Here is a 26,091-nt window from a genome sequence, read left to right as displayed (position 1 = left end):
TAACTCCCTGCGAGACAGCAGTGCTATCGCTCCACCACCGTGACACCCCCTTGTGTGTAATTATTCCCCCATGTGTGCAATTAACAGTATTCATTATTTAAACGAAATTATATGTAAAATGTAACATACACACTTCAATGCATTTCATCATAAAAATGTGATATCAAGTATAAATCTAAAGATTCTAAATGTGCAGAGAGTTGGAATATCATACATTTAATTTGTTCTGTGTGGCGATCTATTGCTGCTTTCTGCTGCTATCAGGTCCAAGAAGCTCGTAGCGATTAAAAACTGGGATGATGTTTACAATGGTCTGCTTTAATGATAAAGTAAACCTACGAGGTTAAAGTGGACATTTCGAGATTAAAGTTGAAATTTCCACTTTAATCACAAAATACACGTTTTCACCGTGTCCTTTATTTTTTTTCTCAGTGGCTCAAATATAACACTATACAATATGTTGCTGTTGTTAAGTTGCAAAAATAAAAAAATAAAAAAGACGACACAAAAGATGGTATGTGAGACTTTTAAAATGTATCGTGTCATTACATTCGGGAACATGTGACAGAAAACCTCTATGCAGATCCTACGGGATGAATGGTTCAAAGTAGTGAAGCAAAACGCCAACATACAGATGCATTCGTGGTGCTTTTATATTCAAGCGTCGCATATTCCCTATCGTAATGACACGATACATTTTAAAAGTCTCACATACCATCTTTTGTGCCGTCTATTTTTTGCAACTTCACATCAGCCCTAACTTTAATCATTCCACTTCATGTGCTCTGTAAAAACAGCAGTCCTCGTAGTTTATCCATGTGTATAATGCCATGCTCATGTATCAGTAATAGGGTAAACTATATTGCTGGCTATTTAATGTTAATTTTGAGCTTAATTTTTTGTTTAGCAAATGAAATGAGCTTACTAATTATAATAATTTGATATTCAATGTATAGTACATTCACTTTGCATTAGCATTTATAAATACATTGGCCTGGTGACTTTTGAATCTGTAAAGATTACAGGATGAAGTCCAATATATAAACATACTACTTTGTGCAGAGTCCTAGGATAATAAAATATTAATTAATGAATTAAAAATGTGTGTGATTCTATAATGTAAACAAGCAAAGCTACTTTTCTCTTCATTGGGATGAAAGTCAAAGTATTTCGCTAGGTAGTTGAAACAGCTCCAAAAAGGAGCATATACTATAAATGCAAATTTAGCTGAGTGTTTTTGTGTTTTCCGATTTGTTCCTCTTAACCCTTAAGCCACCACAACCGGCTATAGTTGTTTCCCAGTGCCATTTGTGAGCATGCAGGAGCTGATCAGCCAGAGCCGTACATTCGATGAGCAGCCAGCTCATTACCACTGCCAACCCCTGCAGACTGACTGTCCCTGGAATTGAGCCACTGCACTAGACTAGCCTGCAAGCATCAGTGCTTACCTCTGTGTGCTTGTGTGCAGCAGTTTAAGCACAGTTGGCTCAGTGATTTACTGTATTTTATCCATGGCGTCAGTTGCACCTTGTACATATTGTTCCAGTAGTTTTTTAAAATAGTTTTTACAGTTCATTAGTAAACTGATCAGTGTTGCAGTAATTGTGATGCTCTTTGAACGAAGAAAAATGTGTTCTTAATTGTGATATTTACTTAAAAAGGGCAGCAAAAAAGTATTTGGTGTTCAGGGATGCATTAAACCCCAAGTATGTGGCAGTTTAAGGGTTAAAGCCCCAAGATGCAGCTGAAATGAGCTGCACCGTCTAAGGCTTCTGGCAATGAAAACGTGCTTACATGAATTACAGTACATATAGCGGTAACAACGGTATTTTACATTTTAGCACTACGGGAGACATAGCAGTACAGTATTGTACAGTATATGGGTTTACCTTTACATTTTTTTTCTTTAGGTAATGTATTAAGCTGAGTTTGAAATTAAAAGTGTTTTATGGGCATACAGTATTTAGGGTTAAACTATAAAAATAGGCATTTTTTTTAAACCACAATCAAAATATGTGGTTTTTCACAATTCTCGGGTACTCTATGAACGTTACCCCTGCAAATTTTGGGGGTGTACTGTATACATTAAAAATAATCTACACAGGTAAAAGAAGGTATATGTTTTGAGTACAAGTATCCTCAGAAACCTTTCCATGATAAAACATTATACAGTGGGTACAGAAAGTATTCAAACCCCCTTCAATTTTTCACTCTTTGTTATATTGCAGCCATTTGCTAAAATCATTAAAATTAATTTTTTTCCTCATTAATGTACACACAGCACCCCATATTGACAGACAAAAAAATAATTTTTGAAACTGTTGCAGATTTATTAAAAAAGAAAAACTGAAATATCACATGGTCCTAAGTATTCAGACCCTTTGCTGTGACACTCATATATTTAACTCAGGTGCTTTCCATTTCTTCTGATCATCCTTGAGATCACCTTCATTTGAGTCCATCTGTGTTTGATTATACTGATTGGACTTGATTAGGAAAGCCACACACCTGTCTATATAAGACCTTACAGCTCACAATGTATGTCAGAGCAAATGAGAATCATGAGGTCAAAGAAACTGCCTGAAGAGCTGAGAGACAGAATTGTGGCAAGGCATAAATCTGGCCAAGGTTACAAAAAAATTTCTGCTGCACTTAAGGTTCCCAAGAAGACAGTGGCCTCCATAATCCTTAAATGGAAGACGTTTTGGGCGACCAGAACCCTTCCTAGAGCTAGCAGTCCAGCCAAGCTGAGCTACCGGGGGAGAAGAGCCTTGGTGAGAGAGGTAAAGGAGAACCCAAAGATCACTTTGGCTGAGCTCCAGAGATGCAGTCAGGAGATGGGAGAAAGTTGTAGAAAGTCAACAATCACTGCAGCCCTCCACCAGTAAGGTCTTTATGGCAGAGTGGCCTGTCGGAAGTCTCTCCTCAGTGCAAGACACATGGCAGACCGCATGGAGTTTGCTAAAAGACACCTGAAGGACTCTAAGATGATGAGACCAAGATAGAACTTTTTGGCCTTAATTCTAAGCGGTATGTGTGGAGACAACCAGGCACTGCTCATCACTTGTCCAATACAGTCCCCACAGTGAAGCATGGCGGTGGCAGCATCAAGCTGTGGGGGTGTTTTTCAGCTGCAGGGACAGGACGACTGGTTGCAATTCGAGGGAAAGATGAATGCGGCCAAGTACAGGGATATCCTGGACAAAAACCTTCTCCAGAGTGCTAAGGACCTCAGACTGGGCCGAAGGTTTACCTTCCAACAAGACAATGACCCTAAGCACACAGCTAAAATAATGAAGGAGTGGCTTCAAAACAACTCTGTGACTGTTCTTGAATGGCCCAGCCAGAGCCCTGACTTAAACCCAATTGAGCATCTTTGGAGAGACCTAAAAATGGCTGTCCACCAACATTTACCATCCAACCTGACAGAACTGGAGAGGATCTGCAAGGAGGAATGGCCAAGGATCCCCAATTCAGGTGTGAAAAACTTGTTGCATCTTTCCCAAGAAGACTCATGGCTGTATTAGCTCAAAAGGGTGCTTCTACCAAATACTGAGCAAAGGGTCTGAATACTTAGAACCATGTGATATTTCAGTTTTTCTTTTTTAATAAATCTGCAACAATTTCAAAAATTCTTTTTTTTTTGTCTGTCAATATGGGGTGCTGCGTGTACATTAATGAGGAAAAACATTAATTTAAATGATTTTAACAAATGGCTGCAATATAACAAAGAGTGAAAAATTGAAGGGGGTCTGAATACTTTCCGTACCCACTGTATATGCAGTGCCTTGAAAAGTCATCACAATTCTTCTATACTAATAAACGGCAAAGCCCTCATTGACTCACTCACTGACTGACTGACTCATCACTAATTCTCCAACTTCCCGTGTAGGTAGAAGGCTGAAATTTGGTAGGGTTATTCCTTACAGCTTCCTTACAAAAGTTGGGCAGGTTTCATATCGAAATTCTACGCGTAATGGTCATAACTGGAAGCTGTTTTTCTCCATTTACTGTAATGGAGATGAGCTTGAAACCCGTGGGGGTGGAGTTTCGTGTGACATCATCACGCCTTCCACGTAATCACGCAGTACATAGAAAACCAGGAAGACCCAAAAGCGCTGAAGAAAACATGCATTATATAATTGAGAAGGCAGCGAAACAATAAGAAGCGACCAAGTGACATATACAACCATATTCATGAGTTCTGCTACTTCGGAAACAAAGCACGATGTAAACCTACACTTTAAATTAAGTTCATAGACAGGCTGCCGCTGGCGTTTGTAATTTAGTGCCTGCCCATATAAGGCCGTCCGTCAGCGGCAATCCAATAGCAAACTGCCACGGGTAAATATTCACGGGTGAAGGACTGTGCTTATGCAGAGGAAGATGAGATGGTCAGGGTGGTGTTTGGCACAAACTCAGCGAAACTGCGAGAGAAAGTTTTAAGTGCCAGGACTAAGGTAACATTAAATACAGCCATGGACATAGCACGACATGGCACCAGCACAGCTGGGAAACTTCGATGCATGTACACGGCGGCTCACGTGAACTGGCAGTGCACAGACAAAAGCAACAGTTCCAAAGAGCTGAACAAAAACAATTACACAATTGAAAAGGCAGCAAAAAATATGAAGCGTCTGATACATACAAGCATATTCATAAATCCAGCTACTGTGGAAACAAAGCACACGGTGGAAAAAGTCAATGTCCGCTAAAGGAAGACAGTGTAAAAAAACCCGTGCATGCAGTGTGTCAGGTCTCAGATAAAGAAGAAGGCGAGCTGTTTATTGATGCAGTAAGAAGCGAATCGATGAATGAAACCTGTCATCTTTACAACGATTGACAAACACGGAATGTAACTTGAACACAACACATCCTACAAATACGAACCTGATTGAAAGAAATAATGATAATCAAATCCTTGATGACAGCAACACTCAGTAACACTCACAAAACAAATACTGTATATTGACAGTCATGTTACGTTATTTTTAAAATGTTCCCTTTTCTTTTCTAGCTTTTTAACACACTACTTCTCGCTGCGATCGCGGGTATATATATATGTATATATATACCCGATCTACATACTCGAATAATGGATACTTTATTAGCCATCAATGATTGTTTTGGTAAAGCCATACTCAGTGTATTCATTAGATGAGCGGTAAAAAGTAAGAGCGAGGGAGGATGACTTATTGAGGCATGCAGGCTGTAGTGCTTGCGTCAACTCTATCTGAATTGCGATCACATTTGAAAAATATATCTTTTCAAGTTCTATTTAGTCCATATGTGTCAAACTCAAGGGCCGGGCCACATCCGCCCGGCGTGTAATTATATCCGCCCGAGATCATTTTATATACTGTATTATTGTTATTAATGGCCGGGTATATGAAGCGCTGGTAACACAATAAACTACAGATCCCATAATGCAGCGCTTCAGCTGCCTTGCCGAACACTTACGCGTTAATCAAGTCTAGCTTATGATGCTGCAAGTTATTGCGAAGCTAGCTCACCGATGCTGAAGAGAAAAGTTGATTCTGAAAATAGAGCCTTTAAAACCGATGGGAGGCTGAGTATATGTTTACTGAACCCGTGTGTCTCATTTGTGGAGCTAATGTGGCTGTAATTACAGAATTTAATCTAAGACGGCACTATGAGACAAAACATCAGGGTAACCTGAAAGACCTGAATGCAATGCAGAAGATACAGAAAGCAGAAGAATTAAATAAGAATCTGACACTTCAGCGGACGTTTTACCCGTGCACAATCACAAAGTGATTTCAAGTGAAGCTGCTTTTATGGGAGACACAAATGCACCAGTGCAACTTGCCCCACTTTCCCTGTTGCCAAGTAATGTTAAACCAAGTCGTCACTACGGTGTTCCCAAATCGCACTTTGCTGATAAACTGGCGCACTGAGTTTGCACGCGCTTTGGTGACTTTGAAGAACAAAAAGTCCGTCTACATGCGGCTCGAACCTTGTGCATGTTTGGTAGCACATATCTGTGTGAGAAGCTCTTCTCAGTGATAAAGACTAACAAAACAGCACACAGGAGTCGCCTCACTGATGAGCACCTGCAATCCATCCTGAGAATCTCCACAACACAGAACCTCACACCAAACATAAACGAACTTGTTGCCAAAAAAAGATGCCAGGCGTCCAGCTCTAAAATGACATATGAGCAAAGACAACTGAATGATTTGATTTGTTATTGCTGAAAGGAACACATTTTATTTATATTTCCAGGTTTTGTTATGCAGCATGTTCATATTTGAATTTGTATAATTTTGACAGGATATATTTTATGGAGAGCAAAATCTTTTGGGATATTTAAAATCTAAGTTTATTTTTATATAAAATTACATAAGAGTAAAGAAATTTGAATGTTTGTTCTTTTAACGTTTACTTTATTTCTAACTTGTATAATTTAGACAGGATATATTTTTATGGAGAACAAAATATTATAAGTTGTTTAAGGTTTGAGTTGATTTATTCAGGAATAATATTCCTGTCTGTTTTTACCATTCCTACCAAAGATATTTCTGTCGACTAAATAAAAATTCCTTCTATTTAAAATTTAAATAGAACTTGAACAAATACGATAGTTCATAATATCCACGCAGACTTGCACGTAAGAGCGGGAGTTATCCGTTTTAACAAGCAGCGTATTGCACTGATACAAAATAGCTGTGTGTGTATATATGTAGATATGTATGTATATGTATATATATGTTTATATATGTGTGTGTGTGTATGTATATATATATATATATATGTATTTGTGTGTATATATGTGTGTGTATGTATGTATGTGTGTATGTATATGTATGTGTATATATGTAGATGGGTCATGGGGGTCTGCTGGAGCCAATCCCAGCTAACACAGGGCACAAGGCAGGAACCAACCCAAGGCAGCAGGCCAATCCACCGCAGGACAAACACACACACACACACACACCAAGCACACACTAGGACAAATTTAGAATCGCCAATCCACCTAACCTGCATGTCTTTGGACTGTGGGAGGAAACCCATGCAAACACGGGGAGAACATGCAAACTCCACGCAGGGAAGACTCGGGAAGCGAAACCGGGTCTCCTTACTGCGAGGCAGGAGCGATTACACTGTGCCAGTGTGATGCCCTTGATAAATTACTTTGGCCTTAAAAATAAACTATTAGAACACTTAGGTGTATCTTTTGAAATCAGAGAATGGCAATGAATACTTTTGCAAGATAAATACACACGCACAAACATATATGTATACACACATACCAGCGGCCAGATTTATATAACTTGCGTATACATAACACGAAGTTCAAAATGTGAGTACACAGCTTTTGACACAAACTTAATGGGAGAACCTGCGCACAATTACAGTAACTTTGACCTATCCGTACGCAACATTTAGTTAAAACTGGAAAATGAAAATACCTTTGACCAAGTAGGGAAATGGAGTCAAACCAGCTAAATGATGACTCACGTTTATAATAAATCATACCACCGAGATTTACCAGAACATGCATTGAGGTGACAAACATATTACACCTCAAAAGTGATAATTATGATGTACAGACTATATTTGAGCTCAATTTTCAGGTGTCCGTGTGTGTGTGTCTTCTGGTGAAGTGCGTATACGCGGGGCCACATGGCACGTGTTCAGTCTCTTCCTGTGCATTCCCTGTGTGTGCAGAGAGAGACACACACACACAGGTGCGTACACGAGAGAGACACACACACACACAGGCGCACACACGAGAGACACACAGGCGCACACACGAGAGACACACACACACACATACGCAGGCGCGCACGAGACAGACACACACACGCAGGCGCACACGAGACAGACACACACACAAACAGACGCGCGCGAGACAGACACACACAAACGCGAGAGACAGACACACGCAGGCGCACACGTGCATTGTTACTTTTCTTGGTTGTTAATAAATTACGGATTTTTCAAATGTTCATTTTTTTCCCTGTGCTTAAAACTCTTAAATGTTTTAGCGAGCGGGTCGTAAGGCTATAGCACGAACTCTTGCAATGTTAGTTTTCTCTGGTGTTCAAGGTTTTCTTAGTATTATTCAATGTTTTTACATTTAGTTTACTATTACTCTGTGCATTCAATGGTATAATTAACTATATTTGTGCTTAAAAACTTAAAAAAATATATATTTACATACAGTTCATACGGTCTGGAACGGATTAATTGTATTTACATACAATCCTATAGAGAAAATTACTTCGGTTCACGACTAAATCAGGTTACAACCAGAGTTTTGGAACGGATTATGGTCGTGAACCGAGGTTCCACTGTATTACTGTCAGACAAAATTACAGGCATTTTACGGAAATACAAACCAGTATTACTGAGAGAGAAAATTAAAGGCACACAATACAGTGACGCATATTACAGCCACATACAAGGTCCCCTGCCATTTAATATAGACTGTTCCTACTAATGTTTCTGCACTACTGTTCTAGCTCCCGTTATTGTAACAGGCTTAATGTTTAGTCAGTTTATATCAGCTACCTGTTGCTGTTTCTCAGGGAACTGACAAATAAGTCAGGAAAAGTTCAGCCAAGCTTCACTCCATCATGCTCGCTATGCTAGAAGCCTTTAACAGAACAGCAAGATATTACATTCAGTTTTTGTATGTTGTGGGTGTATTTAGAATTGGACAGAACTTTTACTTGTTCCATGGTGGAATCTAGGCTTTTTTACAGGAGCTAGTTAGGTAGTTAGTTATACATACACAACATAGTCTGAACACATACCACAATGACAAAAAAAAACTTTTCAATTAAAAATTTGAGATCACTGTAAGCATATAGCCCAGTGCTTGCTTAAGCAAATATGATAAACAGGCGCTAGAGATCAGTGACACAATGTGCTGGTGGAACCAAAGTGACAAAATGAAACAGACACAGCTGTTTAGAGGAAATAAAACTAGGGAAGGGGAATCCATACTACAAAGGTGAAGTTGTGGTAGGTGTGGTAGTTTAAGCTTCTAATCTTACACCATGGCAAAGTGAGCATAGTGACAAGACTCAAGTTTGTCATCTGGCATCAATAAGATCTCTCCCAATTTCAGAGCAGACAGGTGTTTCAGATATGTTTTCCAAGCTCTTCTCCAAAAATAAAAAGGCAAGGCTAAGGACCAGAAACACAGCCACAGGCTAAGGAAACCGAGTGCAGCAAGTGAGAAATACATCAAGCTTACTTTCCTACAAAATCTGAAGATGTCCAGCACAGAACTGGCAGAAACCACTGGGTCCGGAGTCCGGAGAAATCTTATCAGAAGTGGTGTTAGTGGAAGCATTGCACCCATACTGCCACTCCTTCTAACAAAAGGACTAGGGTGTAGAAAAATAGCAACAGGTACTCTGGATCGAGGGTACTTGCTGTTGTGTACATATACATATACATATATATATATATATATATAAATATATACACATATATACATACATATATATATTTATATACACACATATATATATATATAAACAAAATGTGGGTTGTACTTTTTATTTAGATAGAGAAAGAGTTCCCTAAATCTTAAACACCCATAATTGTGCAAAAAGAAAAATCTATGGTGTATTTCTTTTTTATTTTGCAAATTAACTGTCTAATAGATTTGAGGTATTGGTACTTCATTATTTTAGTAAATGGCAAATGGTGGAATACCTAAAACTGAACCTTGAAATTTTTGTTATTCAAATTACAAGATGGATTTAAGTAAACTTTATGTACATTAACAAAGTAACGTCAATGTTGCTGTAAATCACAGCTCCTGACATTTACAAATTAATCAGTAATAAACAGTAAAAAAATAAACAAACACAAGGCATCTTACTACTCAGAGTATGGGAATGCAATAGTTCGTAACTTTTTCCTGGAAATTTTTAGTAATAATCCAACTTAAAATAAAAACGTACAAGCGTAAAACAATACTTGATTTTAGACAATAGTGGAGTTAACAAAAACATGGTTTGGCTTCAATACCAGATTGATAAATTGCTTTGTCATGTTGTTTTAAGGAACACAAATGTCAATTTATGGGATTGACTCGCGTAGAAGATAAAAAAAAATAAACATATCGAGTCGTTTCATGTTAGTACGTTTGCTGGCGAACATCCCACAATCATAAATTTTCAAAATCATATTAGTTGGTATCACTTTCTGTTATCAAAAAATTAAAAAACTGCAGGAATCAAACTAGGAATAATGTTTTTTTTAATTACTGAATTAGAACGCAATATTAGGTCTGTCCTGTTTTTTGTCTTTGGAATAACGTTTAAGTAAGCTTAACGAAAAATATACTTGTGTCACGAAAATCAATTACAACAGTAGCGTTTTAAACTACATTTAATATACAAATGAAATAGTGCAATAAAATGAGAATAAAAGTGAAGTAAATCAAACACACTACCATACAAACAAAATCATGTAGATGCCTATTTCATATATCTGCTATTAGTAGTCTAAACAGTCTACACAGGCAAAATGCTACTCTAAAAAATAATTGCAACACTGAGACGTAAACATAAACACTAAAATCCTACCTGCAAACTCAGCCGTCAAACAGTGCGCTGCCAAAGATATACAGGCTTCCGCAAGCAAACACAGGAAGAGAAATGAACGGAAGCCTCCTAGGATCATTTTCCGGCTAGAACGCGCATTTTGGAATTCTTGAAACCATGTGCGCCAAATCTTGTGGCTAAATGCTATTCAAACTGAAATAATTGCGTAGGAATCATTGTACGCCTAAACTGCGCAGGAAATGTAATACTGACTAATTTCGGCTCAGTTTTTAATCAACGAGTAGAGGATTCTGTCCATTCCTACATCCATTAGTCTATTACTATGGAAGACGATGCTCCTGTTATATATGGACTAGAATTTCAGGTAACAGAACATGAAACGCATGGATCTGATGATTAAAAAATTAATGTCATTATTAGTGAGTTCAATGAATAGCCTTTTACGTTACAAACCTTTGTAATATATGTACCTGAGTTTCATGACATACGGTACTGGTAAATTGCATTTTTATCAGTTCTTCATCAAACCAATACATTGATAATATGTTTTTAAATGTGATTATTTAAAACGGTAAAAAGAACTACAGTATGTGCTATACTAAGAGAAACAGCTGTTCAGGTTATAATAAAGATAAAATAAAGTAGCTGACCATGACTTCTGTGTTTACATAACTTAAATGTCATGTGTTGTTCAATGAGTTTCATTCCATATGAAATCATAACCTTTCGTGGTGTAATTTAAAGATTAATAATTTTAAAATGAACATGTTTCTAAAATGCAAAACAGAACATTCACGAATCTTAGAGTAACCTTATTATTTGTATTTTTGCTCTTCACTTATAGCAAAGATAGTGGTGATAAAATAACTTTTTTGGTAGTTAGGATCATTAACAATTTATTTTAAATAGCCCCATTTGCAATAATAACCAACCCATGGTGTCTTCCTGAGAAAATTGGTTTGTACCATATCTATTTGAAAAACACACCCTAAATGTACAATTAAAAACCATAATGGTAGTAAATGTTAAAAGTAAAATATTAGCAAAAACCGGTTGGATATTTAGAAAAGACAATGTCAAGAACAGAAAACCCTGCACTTGCAAGTTTTGAAATGCAATCAATGTTAGTAAATTCAGGCTTTACTCATATTACGTCTTTTGTTCCTTTGTAATACGTTGAGAGATTAAGTGTATAGTTTGCACCTTTCTTTGAACTAATAAATTATATCACACATGTTTCTTTATTTGTTTTAAATTTTATTTCTTTTAAATATTTTCTGTTTTAGGCACGTGCATTAACAGCTCAGATAGCTGAAACAGATGCAATTCGTTTTCTTGTTGGAACACAGTCACTGAAATATGATAACCAGGTAAACCTTTTCTTTATGTTACTGACAAAAATAATTTCCAAGTTATAAGGAAGTGACAACTCCCTGTTCAGCATTAATATTAATTTTTCACTTCTGTAACACTGTGTACTTCATTATTTAGCTAAAATACAAAGGCATCATTTGTACATTCTAAAATAATTCTCAATACAAAAGCATCATTTGTACATTCTAAAATAATTCTCAAACAGCTTTATCCAAATGAATGTTTCTGGGACTCAAGCATATCCTGGCAGCAAGTGGTCAAAATTATCAACTTATACTTTAGGAACTAGAGATCATCTGGGAGATCATTGGAAAAAGTGGTATACTTTAGGGAAACACAAGTTCTTATGAGACTCTGACATGCCTCTTTCTGCTGCTTTACTGTGCTCTCCTGAAGTGTATCAATTCTTAGTCCATTTTAGGGTCACGAGGAGCCATAGCCTATCCTGGAAGTACCTGGAGTATGGTGGGAAACAGCCCTGGAAAAGTGGACGGGTTGACAATCATAGGGTACACTCATCCACACACACAAATTCGTACGCATGCTGGTTCAGCTGTTCTTCAGGATACGGAATGAAACTGTAATACCCAGAGCAACCCTTGTAGACTCAGGAAGAACATGAAAACTGCACATAGTGTCCATGTCGGTATTCAACACTTGAGCTCCAGAGCTGTGAGATGGCAGTGGCAGCCACTTAACCTCCCATTAATATAACTGAAAATCCATTCAAAGTGATCAGTATAACAATATTCTGCATAAACGTTTAAAAAATATAGTTAATCATGTCATACTGTAACTATCTAAGGACATCAGGAATGACAATAAATAATTTTCTTATGTTGCATGCTGCAACTTTTCTGCTGAGCTTTCTGAAAAGAAATAATATAGACAAATAAAAGATGTTAAAGGCTAATTCTGTGTTTTTTAAATGTGTAGAGGAACTCGTCAGTTAACATCATACTTTAAGAAGGCCTGATGTGGGCATTTATTTATAGTTTTACTTATGTAGTTGCAAGACATTTCACCTGACTGCTTCTTTTTGCCAGAGCAGTGGTATGTACCATGGTCAATGTGGGGTTTGGATAGTGGTTGAGTTAAGATTATCAGAGTGGTTCAGTGTACAAGCCAAGGACAAACTTTCATTCCTCTGTATAGAATCAACAGCCTGTTAACTCTTAAACAGTTACTTAAATATTGTGAAGTCTGTGTTGAAGTCTGAAATAAGTTACTCTTCTCATGTTTCAATTCATAAGAGTAATATAACTTACTTAGATTCTAAATGTTTTTAGAGATCTTGGTAGCAATTTCTTGATGTCTCATGTCGAAGCAACATTATCAAAATGATTGTAGACAGAAGAAGACTTGAAAGTGGGGTCATGCACCTATCAACATTAATGGGTTTGCTGTTAAAAGAGAATCATAGTCATATGCAACTGTACATTCTCTGATGTTTAATAGCCTTTCTCCCGCAAATACATCTTTAGCTGTGCAGCAGAAAGAAAACTGACTATCTGAGTCACAGTCTGATATGGTAATTGCACTGTGACAGACTGCAAGGTCTGGTAGCATGGGGTGAAATCTCTGGGGCCATATCCCAAATACAACATTTATGCTTGAAGAAAGTACTTTCTGTCAGTTCAACCCTCTCACACCCAAGCAACATACTTGTTTTACCCCAGCCTTTTAGCAGGTGATATCATTGCATCATTAACAGATTTTACCTAGGGCCATTAAATTATTAACTCACATAAACAGTGACAAACCTCCAGTATGTAAATACCTATGCCACCAGTACTTTATTCTATCTATTTCATGCTACTGACTTTTCTGTAGCTCATTTATTTTTTCTGTCTGTTCCATGTTGTATGCTTATATCTGATATTTTAAATGTGATCCTCTGGCTAGGACGTTGGATTCTCTGGGTCTACAGTTCTTGAGGCTGATCCTACAATTATCTCTGAACCACCCAGTCTCACTGACAATGCACAGGTGGTGAACCAGTTAAGGGTAGGGAAGGCTGCAGGGATCTGTGGTATGTGGGGTGAACTTCTCCAGGCTGGTGGTAAGGTTGTCCTCCTGGCATTGCAAGCAGTCTTTGCTTCCATTTGGGAGACTGGTGTCATCCCAACCAGCTGGAAAACGTGTTGTCCCTATCTGGAAAGGGAAGGGTGAACGCCTGGATTGCGGCAACTACAGAGGGATAACACTGCTCCTGGTGCCAGGTAAGGTCCTTGCTGGGGTTGTCCTCAATAGGATCCATAATCACTTGCTCACCTACCAGCAACCAGAGCAGTCTGATTTTATGCCTAAAACTCGACCATCAACTGCATTATGGCACTGAGGGTTCTCATGGAGCACAAAGTTTCTTTGAAGCCTTTGTTGATTTTTGTAAAGCGTTCAACTCAGTTGATCGAGCTGCTTTGTGTTGACATTCTGCATATCATGGCCAGCCTGTACACTGGTACAGTGAGTGCTGTGCAGAGTGGAGGCAAAACCTCTGCGTTTTTTCTCAGTTGATTCTGGGGTTTGTCAGGGGTGTGTTCTTGCTCCTACTGTATTCAATGCTTGCATGGACTGGGTGTTGGGCAAGGTCATGGGATCCAGCATCCAGAGGTTTTCTTAACTCAGCAGTGACATTTATGTCTCTGGTGACTCTTCCTATGAAGTCAGTAGATGGATTGGGAAAGCATTGGAGGTCATGAGGAGTGCACAGCGCTCTTGATATCTGTGCAGAAGTATAAAGATGTAAGTCTTTAGAATCCTGGTGCTTGGTTGGGAGACATGGTTGCTATCCAGTGACCTGAGACAAAGACTAGACTCTTTTGGTACTCTGTCTCTTTGGAGAATCCTTGGGTACTGCTGATTTGACTTTGTATCAAATGAGCGTTTCCTCATGGAGTCCTGAATGAGGCACATTACCTACATCGTTAGGGAGCATCAGTTTTGGTACTATAGCCATGTAATGCAATTCACCAAGGGTGATCCAGCTCGCAGTTTGTTGAGGACCCGAGGGGCTGGACCAGGCCAAAAGGACACCCATGTAACTCTTGGCTGTGGCTGATAGATGGTCATTTACGGAGGGTGGGACTAGACTGCTTCTTTACCTGGGGGTTTGCCAACAAGGATCCTAAGCTGTTTTGTCATTTGGTGGTTGCAGCAACAATATGCTCCCCAACCTAACCTGACCTGACCATTGCTTAGCCAAGTAATCTGTGCTTACTGTACCATGTATTTTGTATAACGAAACTGCTTTTTTGATGTTTTTTCACCACCAAGACCAAGCAATACTAGCAATATAGCACTTTTACAGTGCATTTTTAGTTATACAGTATTAGTAAGTTGAGCTGAATTGGTCTGAAAAGACAAAGTTAATTGTGTAGCACCTACTAAGAGTTCTTCATTAAAAAAATGTCTTTCGCACCATCTGTCACACAGAAACAGTGTAAAAACACTAGGTGTTTTATATGAAAACCCGACAATCTTACAAGTCAGCTTTGATCCACTTTTTGGTACAAAAAATATGCAGAATCACCTGTAAAATGTATTATCGTTTTTTTGTTTTTACCTGCTGAGTCTGCCTAAAAGAATATGTGCACTGCATTAATACATTATAGTTACAAGCTGATGCTACTTTGACTGACCACTGTCCAATCTGTATGTAGTATCAGTCATGAAACATGAATGCAAGGTTCACATTCTCTTTGAAATTTGCATTTATTTATCTAAAGGATAAAGTAATAAATTGAGGTAAATTACCATGAAAATGTTTCAGAAAAAAAATGTTTGGAACAGTACATCAGGTTATTGAAGCAAAAGCAAAAGGAATTTGAAATTATCAAAAAATTACTTTAAGAAATAGTTTCCTTCAAGTTGGCCCTGTGCCTTGATGGCACACATTTGTTGTGTGATTTCATCCTGCCTCCGCAATGTCTAGGACAAATTCAACCAAATGCCATAGCATAACTTGCACCCTGAGATAGCCCATGCATAGAGAAAGGTGTACAGAATGCACGTGCACCAAATAAGGTGTGCACAGTGCCCTTGCACTGAGTAGCCACTGTGACATGACATTTTAATTTCAAATTTGTCAGGTATCATGTAACCAGTTCCCTTGCATGATTTAAAAAACCTCTTTTCAGGCATACACTACTTATACAAATCTTTTACCAATGAAGGAATTTTGGGGTATATTATAAACTAGCAAAATACCCACACTTTGCAGCGGAGAAGTAGAGTGTTAAAGAAGTAATGAAAAAGAAAAGGAAATATTTTGAAAATAACGTAACATTATTGTCAATGTAATTGTATTGTCACTGTTATGAGTGTTGCTGTCATATATATACATATATATATACATACATACACACACACACACACATTACATATATCTATATATATATTTATATATCTAATATCTATATACAGTATATCTATATCTGTCTATATATATATATACACATACATACACACACACACACACACTATATATCTATCTATATATATATCTATATCTATCTATATCTCTCTCTCTCTATATATATATATATATATATATATATATATATATATACACACACACACATTATATCTAGTAATGAAAAAGAAAAGGAAACATCTTGAAAATAACGTAACATGATCGTCAATGTAATTGTTTTGTCACTGTAATGAGTGTTGCTGTCATATATATACATATATGATATATATATACACACACACATTATATATACAGTATATATATAATATCTATATATATATCTATATACAGTATATCTCTCTATATATATATATATATACACACACACACACACATATATCTATATCTATATATATATATATATATATATATATAGCAAAATACCAGCAGCAGCAGCGAAGTACTGCCTTAAAAGTTTTATTAAGAATAAAATTAAACCTTTTTTAACTGAGGGAAAATATACCAATAATTATTTGTTAAGGATCTCTTTGTATACCACATTGTGAGTTCGGCCCTCCGGTTGTAATATGACCAAGCTGTGTGCTTACTCTTGAGCATGCAACGTACAGTGTGAACAGTAATTTTGTTTTAAATCTCACAGCTTGGATTGCTGCTGTCATAATCGGTTTGAGTTTCATGGTTTGTTTCAATTACGACAGTATTTGTAGGACTTGTGTTGAAGAGACATTCGGCATCTTTCAAGCATTGTAAGTATACAACCAGTTTCATCGATAACTTCACATCCAGCTTTTGAGAGTTTAAACATTCATAAACATCAAAGTGTCCACTACTGAAATCGTCACCTGTGAATCTAAGATGTTTAAGAGGCATTGGCGGTTGTCCAAAGGTGTAAAATATTTGGCCATTTCGGTACACTTGAAAGCGACAACCGAACAATTCAGCGGCAGCCATCAATTCACATGCAGATGCATAGGTGAAGGGCTTAAGCATTTCACTCTTCTAGTGCTCCTGTGTAGAATAATTATCTCCTGTACCGTCATCAGTCCACACCTTGAACCTGTCCCAGTCATTCAATACATAAAACACAATGTTCCTCTGGATATCAAGAGTGAGCCTGATATGGCCGTGCAATATGTAACAAAGAGAATGGAAAAGATAGGTGCCATCTCCGGGCATGGAAACCACTCGGTAAGTGACAGTTCTTTGATCGATGGTGATCACCTCGATAGACATGTTAATGGGGGTACGGTTGGAATGATAAAGGAAATGGGTACCTGAATAATGTAAAGTAAGTCTAAAATACCTACACAATAACTATAATCATAATAAATGAACAATAAAACAGCGGAGAAGCCGTGGATTAAATAAAAAGGCTGTAGTTATCAGTAGGGAGACGTGAATCTCGTGGCAAAGCAAGGAAGGGAATGAAGAGACCAGAGCGACGGACGGATTTATATAGGCAGGCAGCCAAAAACATGGGAGGCGTTGGGATGGGGGACCCAATGCCGCCTCACACGGTGACTGAGCTGCAGGCTATGGACGTATATATGTACGTAAGTAGGATTCAGTTAGCGTTGGGAACCCGCGTACCATAAGTAACAAAGACTGTTGAAAAGTTCAATATGGCGGCTGACAGTGGCATCATACCACCGAAATAAGTACCAAATTTCAGCCTTCTACCTACACGGGAAGTTGAAGAAATAGTGACGTTTTGAAAATTCAATATGGCGGCCGACAGTGGTGTCATACCATCAAAATAAGTACGTACATCGGTTTCAGTTAGCGCAGGAAAGCCGCCTACCAAATTTCGTGAAGATGGGGCCATAAATAAGAAAGTTCAACATGGCGGACGTTGTCGACCATTATCAACCGTTATGACCGTTACGTGTAGAATTTTGAAATGAAATCTGCTTAACTTTTGTAAGTAAGCTGTAAGGAATACGCCTGCCAAATTTCAGCCTTCTACCTACACGGGAAGTTGGAGAATTAGTGATGAGTCAGTGAGTGAGTCAGTCAGTGAGTGAGTCAGTCAGTGAGGGCTTTGCCTTTTATTAGTATAGATAAATAAGAAAGAGGTAAAAATTACTTCATTTTACTCGATATATAATACACGAAGCAAAAATTTTGATTCAAGCAAATAATCTTTAGAAGGCTTTATATACTTAAGTCTTTTGACATTCTGAGTTTTTAATATAACTTAAATTTTATTTGTTTTACTTTTCTGTTTTTAATATACTTAGGTATTTACATAATTGGTTGAATTAATGTAGCAATTTATGATTTACATGTCAATCCTACATATATTATTGTACAGTTGTGTAAAAAATCATAATATAATGTAGTACAACAAACTGAATTTCAGAACAGAAATTTCAGACCTTCATTATCAAAAAATCTGGAAATGGTCATAATGTATATACAAACTGTAGCTGCAGCAAGGTATACACAATTATATAAAGAAATTAATGGTATATAATTTGCATACTACAAGGTAATATGAATTTCGAATAATAAATACTTATTCTATATATCTTTACTTTCCTTTTGAATTTGTTCATGACAATATATGTATTATTCTACTTTGCCTTCTGGCTTTGTTATAAAAAATACCACATTTCTCTTATGAGACTATATTATTATCTCTCAATTTTCTTAGCAACTGCTAGAGTGAACCAACACTTAAGCTAGTCTAAATACTAGATGTATAGATTTTTCTTATTTGTTGGTCTATGTAGCTCATTAGAAGCAAATGTGACTCATATTTTTTTATACTTTTGACCAGTAAGTCAAAAATACATTGACTTATGCATGATGTTTTACATTAAATTACTCAAATATTATTTACACATGATCTTCATATTTCACACTCTAGTAATTCAAATAATTTATTAGCATAAAGTATCTCTCAAGAGTAATAATCTTACTTATTGATTTACATTTACATTTATTTGCTTAGCAGACGCATTTATCCAAAGCAACTTACAAAAAAGGTCAACAATCAAGTAACATTAGACTAGGGCCTGTTTGTTCAGCAAGTGTAATAGGAGGCATAACAAAAATTGATTGCCACAAGTGAAATGATGAAATAACTCATACATATACAATCATAAAATACAATCACTAAAGCAATTAATTTAAAACAAATTAACCAAAAGAGCAAATTATTTTTTTTCTTCATCAATTTGACAGATATTTGCAGAACAGCTGGATCTTCAATCACCTCTTAAATACATTGAGGGAGTCAGCAGTACGGATGGAGGTGGGAAGTCTATTCCACCAACTAGGAACTAAACAGGAACAGAGTCTGGATTGAGACTTGAAGCCACGTAGAAGTGGCATCACCAGACGCTGTAACCTGGCAGATCTGAGTGGGCGAGAAGGAGTATAGCACTTCATTAGTGTCTCCACATACTCGGGTGCTGACCCATTGACTACTCTGTAGGCAAACATCAGCATGGAGCTACAGGGAGCCAATGTAGCAACTGAAGAGATAAGTGACATGTACCCATCTCAGCTGGTTAAATACAAGATGGGTTGCTGCATTATGGAGCGGATTGATAGCACATGCAGGTACTCCTGCCAAAAGCAAGTTGTAGTAGCCCAGATGGGACAAGACCAAAGCCTGGACCAGAAGTTGTGCTGCATACTCTGTCAGATAAGGTCTGATCTTGCAGGTGTTCTATAGCATGCACCTACGTTAATGAGAAACAGGAGAAATGTGGTCAGAAAAAGATATCTTCTCATAAGTTATCATCCCAAGGTTATGTGCTGATTCAGCAGGTGTTAGCAACAGTGAGCAAAGCTGTACAGAGGTGGGGGGATAAGCAGACTGGCTAGCTGGGATAACAATAAGCTTGTTTTTTTCCAGGTTGAGCTGTAGATAATGGTCCTTTATCCAGGTTAAGATATCAGTAACACATGTAGAGACTCTAGCTGATAACAAATTGTCCTCCAGAGGGAACAACAGGTATAGCTGTGTATCATCAGGATAGCACTGATAAGAGAACCCTTGGGATTGGATAATGGAGCCCAGTGAGGTGGTGTGCAGAGAGAAGAGTAGAAGACCAAGCACTAATCCTTGGGGTACACCAGTGCATGTCTGCGGTTCCTTTGACAACTCTCCTTGCCAGGACACGCTGTAGGATCTGCCCAAAATGTAGGACTCAAACTATCTTTGAGTAGTCCCAGTGATGCAAAGGTCATTGAGGGTGGCAAGAAGTATGTTGTGGTTGACCATGTCAAAGGCAGAAGAGAGATCTAGCAGAATCAGATCTGAGGACATGTGGGCAGCTCTAGCATGGCGCAGCTGGTTGACCACAGTCAGTAGAGCTGTCTCAGTCGAGTGGTTTCTCTTTAAGCTGGACTGGCTGTTATCGAGCAACTCATTCTGTTCAAGGAAGGAAGAAATCTTTTTAGAAACAGCACATTCAAATGATTTGGAAAGAAAGGAAAGGAGAGGGACAGTCCTGTAGTTGTTAACTTGGAATGGATCGAGTGTTGTTTTTTTTTTTTTATAGAAGTGGGGTTATCGGAGCGTATTTGATGACGTTAGGGAATGTTCCTGATTTCATAGTACAAGAAATATCTGATGGTGTTTTGACTGAACAATTTTCCCAAATAAATACTTCATGCTTGAACTAAATCGAAATGAACACAAGATCATTACTTAAAGTGAACAGAAATTGTTGTTTGGTTTCTGATCTCAATTGTTGGACCAGTACAGGTTGTTGACAGGAGTTTAGGACCAAAGACAATAAAATCCCAAATGTATATAAACACAAACTAATGTTACGTGTACACAATTGCCATCAATGGAAGAGCATTTTGCTGATCCAGTCATGAGGGGTATTTAGTTTGTGTAGTATGTCTAACATTCAAATTGGTTTAATCCATATTTCTTGTCATATTTATAAACGTCTAAATGTCAAAGTGTGTGTGTATCTGTCTGTCCAGCCTGGGAGTGCGAAGCTACAGCATGAAGCTCAAAGAGCCGGCAAGGTGGCCCCAAGTTAACGAGTCGGTTGAATAAAGAATTACAAGACTACAGCATGAAAGAAAGTGACTCCATCGCCTAAGTGAAACCAGCGAGGAAAGACAAACGAGAGAGAAACTCGCTTAGCCACTGATAGACAAGGGGAGGCGAGCAAATCTTCAAAACAAAACAACTGACTCTGCATTTCAGTTTTTTTATGACAATTTCAATAGTTTCTAGGAAGCTGTGCTTTTTACAACATGGGCTTACATAGTTAGTTTTGTATAAATTTACAATGTACTTAAAAATAACACTGAAATAAATTATAACAACAATGAGTAACAGTATATGGAGAAATAAAGAGGGCATGTTTTTATGTAAAAATACACTGCAAGATTATATATTAGGATTGCATTTGTAGATATTATCAGAATGTAGGTCTTAAGATAATCTGGTTGGTTTTTAAATGGACAGATATGCACTAAAAGCTGCCACTCCGTAGATTTTGGTACTAATCCATGGCACAGATAAAAGAAGACTGTCAGAGGAACTGATTGCCTAATAGCCACATATCTTGAGAAGATTTCAAATGTAGTATATTCTGGATCAAACCCATTAAATAATTACTTTAATGAATTCTAAATTGTAAAATCAACCAATAAATGGGCTAAGTCATGGGTATAGTTTGCTATCCCACCGGCCTTTACTGTAATAAGCAGGTTTTAAACATTAAAACAATTACATGTTTACATGTTCTGTTCTTGATCAGCATGATAAGTTTCTTTTAGTATCATACAAAACCATTTATACTTACTCAATATTTCTTTGTTGACTATAGTCTCCTTTTGTAATTACCGAGTTGGGCTTCTAAATTTAAATTATGGTTTAATAACATAATTTAGCTTTTTGTTTGGGGTTTGATGCCGCCCTCCCCACTTTCTTTGGTTAAAACAAAAATAAACACTTTTGTCCTTTTATACTTGCAATAATAGTTGAGCTATCATCTATAAGTTTAAGTAGTCTAATAATGAACACTAGCTTGTTTATAAATAAGCCTGACCTCAGTCACGAAACATGAAACATCTGTATATAGTAGCCATGGAAATCAATGCTGTACTTCATTTTAATAGTTCCAAGGGGTAACATATAAGGTTTTAACAATGCCAGGCCCAGAACTGGATCTTTGAAAATTACAATGTCATGTATTTATAGTAATACCAAGTCCGAGAGCTTTCAGTCATTTGTGTTCATTATTAGATCACTTATAAAAACAAATAAATAAAACAAAATAAATAACGTGTTTTGGGATGAGATGAACAGATAGATGGTGTTACTACCTTCCTAAGAATCTACATATTAAAAATAGCAGGTGTACATAGTAGCTTCAAGTTGAAAAATTGTCTTGGAAGCAACATATCTTGCAGACAGGTTGGTATCCAGTTAATAACTTTTTCCATATTCTTAGTGATTGGTGGAAAACTGAATTATTGGTATATTGACAAAAATTAGTATTTACTGAGGCACAAAGAAGGGCATATAAAGATGTACAGTAAGACTTCCTTTGCTGACCAGGATGGTGTAAATTCATTAATTTATGGCAATTTCCAAATCTTTATATTGTGTATATTTGGTTCCCAGTAATGATATATGCATTTTTTTGATTACACTGAAAGCCTTGAACTGTCACATTATCATGAGAAAATTGATCTCTGTTACAGACAGTAAAATTGTATGTATTAAGATGACAGGAACAACATGAATGATACAAAGTTTGAGAACAATAAAGAAAAGTTTGTTTTTACACTTGCAAAACTGTGTCTGTGTGGACATTTTGGTGAATAATACAGAACTAATAAAATGTGACAAAAACTAACAGGAAATTGCTGAAAAAAGTAACCATTAACAAAAACTAAAAATTAAGCTAAAATTAAAAAAAAAAACTACAATTACAAAATATCAAAAATAAGAACTAAAACTAAAAAAATATCTTAAAACTACAAAAACATTGGAACTAGATGTTGACAGGATACCACTCCATTGCAGGAGATACACTCATACACTGTCAATCAGTTAAACTATTATATCTTTGGAATATGAAATGAATGCCAGATTCCAAAGAGGAAAACTCCCAAATGCACATGAAACATATATAAACTACACAGAAACTTTGATCTAGGATATCTGATCACGCTTCTTTATACACAGTATTATGTAAAAATCAAATAATTTAGCAAGCTTGGGTTGTGTTTTGATGAGGTGTACTTTACAGTTTTGTGGATTTTGTGAACCTGAATGTCCATGTGTGCTTTTGTTGTGATTGGATAAGTAAAATAATTAAAAATGGGACATTTAAGTGTGGTAATACTGTAAAAGGTTTAGGAAAGTTGACATTTTCAGTTTATAACCAAAAGAGTCAGTTATGTACGAGCAGATTAAGTCTTGACCAATGTGTCTATCTGCATAACAGATTGAGCTATTTGTGGGCTGCTGTTGCTGAGATAAAATAATAATACATTTATTAGCAAGGAAATAATATTAATAAATAAATAGATTTGCATACAGTATACATATCAAGGTATAACCAAATACTAGAAAGATATGCTACTGAAATAATAATAATATAGAAATGTCATGCTCATAATGATGATAAATCTATCTATCTATCTATCTATCTATCTATCTATCTATCTATCTATCTATCTATCTATCTATCTATCTATCTATCTATCTATCTATCTATCTATCTATCTATCCCTCCATCCATCCATCCATCTAATTAGAAAAGGATACTCTGTTTTTACCTTATTCTATTCTTGCTAGACAGTAAATCAGCCAATCCTTTCTACACATTACACTTATTCTGTGCCTTCAATCTTTGCACTAGACATGTGCACTCAGAAATAGCAGGCTATTTATAAAGGCTTTCCTGTCTTGAATCTCTAAGATATTATCTAAAGGTATAAAGTAATTATTTTTTCAAGATGCTTTGAGCTAATCAAACTTGCAAACATTGATCAGTATTATGGTGTATATATGGTGAATCTTTTTAACCAGGCTTTGTATAATGGCATATTTTAAAATTTAATAGTCAGAAACACTTGTGGCATAGATGTAATAATTAAATGTACAGTGCATCCGGAAAGTATTCACAGCACATCACTTTTTCCACATTTTGTTATGTTACAGCCTTATTCCAAAATAGATAAAATTCATTTTTTCCTCAGAATTCTACACACAACACCCCATAATGACAACGTGAAAAAAGTTTACTTTAGGTTTTTGCAAATTTATTAAAAATAAAAACATTGAGAAAGCACATGTACATAAGTATTCCCAGCCTTTGCCATGAAGCTCAAAATTGAGCTCAGGTGCATCCTGTTTCTGCTGATCATCCTTGAGATGTTTCTGCAGCTTAATTGGAGTCCACCTATGGTAAATTCAGTTGATTGGACATGATTTGGAAAGGCACACACCTGTCTATATAAGGTCCCACAGTTGACAGTTCATGTCAGAGCACAAACCAAGCATGAAGTCAAAGTAATTGTCTGTAGTCCTCCGAGACAGGATTACCTTGTGGCACAAATCTGGGGAAGGTTACAGAAAAATTTCTGTTGCTTTGAAGGTCCCAATGATCACAGAGGCCTCCATCATCTGTAAGTGGAAGAAGTTCAAAACCACCAGGACTCTTCCTAGAGCTGGCCGGCCATCTAAACTGAGTGATCGGGGGAGAAGGACCTTAGTCAGGGAGGTGACCAAGAACCCGATGGTCACTCTGTCAGAGCTCCAGAGGTCCTCTGTGGAGAAAGGAGAACCTTCCAGAAGGACAACCATCTCTGCAGCAATCCACCAATCAGGCCTGTATGGTAGAGTGGCCAGACGGAAGCCACTCCTTAGTAAAAGGCACATGACCGCCCGCCTGGAGTTTGCCAAAGGGCAACTGAAGGACTCTCAGACCATGAGAAACAAAATTCTCTGGACTGATGAGACAAAGATTGAACTCTTTGGTGTGAATGCCAGGCATCACATTTGGAGGAAACCAGGCACCGCTCATCACCAGGCCAGTACCATCCCTACAGTGAAGTATGGTGGTGGCAGCATCATACTGTGGGGATGTTTTTCAACGGCAGGAACTGGGAGACTAGTCAGGATAAAGGGAAAGATGACTGCAGCAATGTACAGAGACATCCTGGATGAAAACCTGCTCCAGAGCACTCTTGACCTCAGATTGGGGCGACGGTTCATCTTTCAGCAGGATAATGACCCTAAGCACACAGCCAAGATATCAAAGGAGTGGCTTCTGGACAACTCTGTGAATGTCCTTGAGTGGCCCAGCCAGCGCCCAGACTTGAATCCGATTGAACATCTCTGGAGAGATCTTAAAATGACTGTGCACCGATGCTTCCCATCCAACCTGATGGAGCTTGAGAGGTGCTGCAAAGAGGAATGGGCGAAACTGGCCTAGGATAGGTGTGCCAAGCTTGTGGCATCATATTCAAAAAGACTTGCTGCCAAAGGTGCATTGACAAAGTATTGAGCAAAGGCTGTGAATACTTATGCACATGTGATTTCTCAGATTTTTTATTTTTAATAAATTTGCAAAAACCTCAAGTAAACTTTTTTCACGTTGTCATTATGGGGTGTTGTGTGTAGAATTCTGGGGAAAAAAATTTATCCATTTTGGAATAAGGCTGTAATATAACAAAATGTGGAAAAAGTGATGCGCTGTGAATACTTTCTGGATGCACTGTATATAATGT

General features: G+C 37.3%; 2 protein-coding genes across 4 annotated transcripts in view; one reads left to right on the top strand and one right to left on the bottom strand.

Moving 5' to 3' along the window:
• The window catches only part of trappc12 (trafficking protein particle complex subunit 12), a 99,338-nt gene extending 88,678 nt beyond the window's left edge, over nt 1–10,660 (bottom strand). Inside the window, exon 1 of one of the 3 annotated variants that reach the window (XM_039748838.1) lies at nt 10,575–10,660. The gene's annotated coding sequence lies outside the window, so the exon portion shown is untranslated. The remainder of the gene's footprint in view (nt 1–10,574) is intronic. The other 2 variants (XM_039748836.1, XM_039748837.1) reach the window with 2 other exon arrangements.
• Nucleotides 10,661–10,775: 115 nt separating this feature from the next.
• The window catches only part of eipr1 (EARP complex and GARP complex interacting protein 1), an 86,296-nt gene continuing 70,980 nt past the window's right edge, over nt 10,776–26,091 (top strand). Inside the window, exons 1-2 of the mRNA XM_039748839.1 lie at nt 10,776–10,917; nt 11,840–11,923. Of these exons, the coding sequence (XP_039604773.1) occupies nt 10,876–10,917; nt 11,840–11,923 (126 nt within the window). The 5' untranslated portion in view covers nt 10,776–10,875. The remainder of the gene's footprint in view (nt 10,918–11,839; nt 11,924–26,091) is intronic.

The sequence above is a fragment of the Polypterus senegalus genome, chromosome 3 (genome assembly GCF_016835505.1).
Source record: "Polypterus senegalus isolate Bchr_013 chromosome 3, ASM1683550v1, whole genome shotgun sequence".
In the NCBI taxonomy this organism is placed as follows: Eukaryota; Metazoa; Chordata; class Cladistia; order Polypteriformes; family Polypteridae; genus Polypterus; species Polypterus senegalus.
Note: the sequence above shows the minus strand (reverse complement) of the source record. Positions and strands in the feature narration are given on the sequence as shown.